We start from the raw sequence: 3425 nt of genomic DNA, 5'->3' as shown, positions 1-3425 counted from the left end.
AGCAGCAAATGACAAGATTATCAGCAAATAATGGTGATTTGCCTAGAAGTAGGACATGGTTACAAGAAAAATAAAACTAGAATGCAACTTGTGCCTAAGTTAGCAAAAGTTTCCTCACCACGTGCTTTCATGAGTCTTATTGACCAAACTTCTTAGATCAGCACAACCCCTCCAGTCCAATTGGGTGCTTCTGTTATCCCTGCAGATGCAGTAAATCAATGGACAGAAAGAGAGAGAGAGAGAGAGAGAGAGAGAGAGAGAGAGGTATCTTGGGATGTCTCTCCCTTCTTTTTATAGTCCTATCCTCCCTTTGTGAAATGTTTCCACCCGGTTACAAGAAGACAAAATGTTTATGTAGAAGGATAGTCCATAGCATACCTTGGTCTCCTTCTGAGCTCCTCTGGTCATCATGTGGTCTCTATCAAGAACAATGAGTGAACCTATCTTTCCTACTTTGGACAGTAACCTAGCAAGGGAAGGACATAGGATATTATGGGTGATTAGCATGCTATATATAGCTAGATAATCTGGAGTACTCTTACATGTCTTACAGATTTTACATTCCACCTATTGCGGCCAGGACTATGAGGTGATTCTGAAACCAGGAAAGACTGAGAAGATATCAGGTACAGGCGCAATCAATTAGTATGTTTCACCTGCATCTTACTTTCTGTTCCTTTGATTCCAAATTTGTTGCTAAGACTGATTGAAAATTTTTCTTTTGAAGTTTTTTTGATGGGAAATTGGATTTTCAATTCAACACTTTTTTCCCCTGAAATTAACTTTTCCCTGGAATTTATAAAATTTCCATCAACATACCAAACTCCCCTCCTACCTACACCGTGGCTTTGGGACTCTGATGATGTACCAGGGAAGTTCAGCAAGAGAAGAGACCAGCATGCATCATGGGGGATGTAGTCCAGCCTGGGAGCCTGGACTGTGGAAGAGATTGGTAGTGTGTGCTATCTGAGGCACTCTTGTGGTATTTCTGATCTGAAATGTTAAGTTTTTAGCAAAAAGCTCTCAGTCTCCACCAACAAACCCCTTTTGTGGATTAGCTCTACACAGTACATGGCTTGCACTGAAAGCAGCAGGATGAAATATATGCCTAACCTCATACTCTGTAACTCTGGTAAAAATTGCATCATTTAATAACACAGTAGAAGAGACTGGGACTAATTAATCCCCAGGGCATGAATTACATCGAGGGTGGCTTTGGTTCACTGAATGAATTAATTGGGCTCTCTGAGCTCAGATATTCCCTGTTGCTTCAGGAGTCATGTCCCATAGACCACAAATCTCAGTATACAATGTCCCGAATGCTCCAAACTGACAGTTTCTGATGATGGGGAAACGCCAACACATTCCTCTCTCTCTTCTCAGCAGGTATGTGCTGTTGTCCTGAATTACAGTCACACAAACACACACACATACGGACACCATGGTGATCAGCAGGTATTGAATTCAAGACTTCCAGCACTAAAAGCCTCAGTCCCAACTCCTATCCCCTCAGCTAAAGGAGTGACCTCCTTGGTTGGAAAAATTAGGCAATTACATAGTCAATGAATCCAGTTCTTTCCATTGTGTCTCTGGCTTTTCATACAGGCTAAAGTAAATGCCAAAAAGCTTAATTAGCACAGTAAGCAACTTTACCCCAACCCGACATGCCAAGCCACAGAGCTCACCTTGCTCAAAAAGGGTGGAAAGATTGACACTCCTTTACTCTCACCCCTTTAGCTAAGGAATAATCTCTTCAAACTGATTCTCTCAGAGCAGAGTAACAAGTCGCTGTTTTCTTTTCGGGTTAGTGATCAGGAATGTTTGTGTGCGGGGAATGATTAACCTGCATGTCATTGTATTTGCACAGTGTGTGCATCTTATCAAATGCTGGTAATGACTAGTTGTGAACATCTGGCTCTGTGGACTAAGTTCTTCCCTGAGTGGATACATTAAGAAACTGATCTCCATTTATATTCACTTACACTTTTACGGGGAAGGGACATGTTTTCCTCACCATCCACCTGCCCACATCTCTGTAGCTGCCTGATCTCTGTTCAGAGGATATGGAAAAGGGTAATCACTCGGAGGCGACTGTGTTCATTCTCTCAGGACTGACAGATTGTCCAGAGCTGCAGGTCCCCCTCTTTGGGGTGTTCCTACTAATTTATGGTATCACCCTGGTGGGAAATGGGGGGATGATCTTGTTAATCAGGACTGACCCCCGACTCCACATCCCCATGTACTTTTTCCTCTGTAATTTGTCTTTCTGTGACCTCTGCTTATCCTCAATAATTTCCCCTAAGATGCTGCTGAATTTCTTAGCCGAGGGGAAAAGCATTTCTTACACTGCCTGCGCTGTTCAAATGTCTCTATCTATCGCTTTTGCAGATGTTGTGTGCCTTTTGCTGGTTGTGATGGCGTATGACCGTTATGTGGCCATCTGTAACCCGCTGCTCTATACGGTCACTATGTCTAGGAAGCTTTGTAAACAGCTGGTGGCTGGGGCGTACACTGTGGGGGTGGTGGATTCATTGATAAACATGTGGTTTATATTACGAGTGTCATTCTGCAGCTCCAACATCATCAATCATTTCTTCTGTGACATCCCCCCACTGCTGGTGCTCGCCTGTTCTGAGGAAAAACAAAGAGGTAGCACCAAGACATGAGCAAACAAGTCAGTTTCAGAGCATTTCAGTCTTTAATTGAAATGACAGAGAGCCATTCATTGGAGGGGAAAGTAGAAATTATCCTGCAAGGAGAAATTTCAACTTTTCTGAACATATTTACCTCTCAGAAGAAGGAAAGGTAGGGAGAAAAGTGACTGGAAAAGGAGAGAAAAATAGTTTTAAGAGGAAGTGGGAAAACTCCTTCATCGATTCAGGGAATGTCTATACTAAAGCCATTACATTGACTCAGCTCTAGTGTGCAGCAGTGCCATAGTGTAGTGGGCACTCTGTGTGTGTGGTTTTGGTGTGCAGTGGGCACTGTGTGTGTGTGTGTGTGTGTGTGTGTGTGTGTGTGATGTGTACTGGGCACTATATGTGTGTATGTGGTGTGGGGTAAAGTGGAGCTGTATGTCAAGTGTAGGCAGGTGCATGTCCCTTGCCCTGCCCAGTACTCAGGCTGGCACCCCGCCCCCCACTCCCAGTGCAGGGCTCCTTGTGAGATCATAGAATTGTAGGACTGGAGGGGATCTTGAGAGGTCATCTGTTCCAGTGGTTCTGATCAATAACAGAGAGAGCAAAGTAATCTGTCATACAAAATAAAACAAAACACGCAAGTCTAAGCTTAATACTGTGAAAACTAAATGCAGGTAAATCTCACAATCAGAGATGTTCCAATAAGCTTCTTTCACAGACTAGACTTCCTCCTAATCTGGGTTCATCAATCACTCACACACCTGTAGTTACTGTCCTTTGTTCCAG

General features: G+C 43.4%; 1 protein-coding gene across 1 annotated transcript; it reads left to right on the top strand.

Annotated features, from left to right (window-relative positions):
- Positions 1–2063: 2063 nt before the first annotated feature.
- LOC127051493 (olfactory receptor-like protein OLF1) lies at positions 2064–2666 on the top strand. The gene has a single exon (XM_050953813.1). The coding sequence runs from the start codon at positions 2064–2066 to the stop codon at positions 2664–2666; it is 603 nt and encodes a 200-aa protein (XP_050809770.1).
- Positions 2667–3425: the final 759 nt, after the last annotated feature.

This window comes from Gopherus flavomarginatus, chromosome 5, assembly GCF_025201925.1.
Source record: "Gopherus flavomarginatus isolate rGopFla2 chromosome 5, rGopFla2.mat.asm, whole genome shotgun sequence".
In the NCBI taxonomy this organism is placed as follows: Eukaryota; Metazoa; Chordata; order Testudines; family Testudinidae; genus Gopherus; species Gopherus flavomarginatus.
This window is presented reverse-complemented; position numbering and strand designations above follow the sequence as displayed.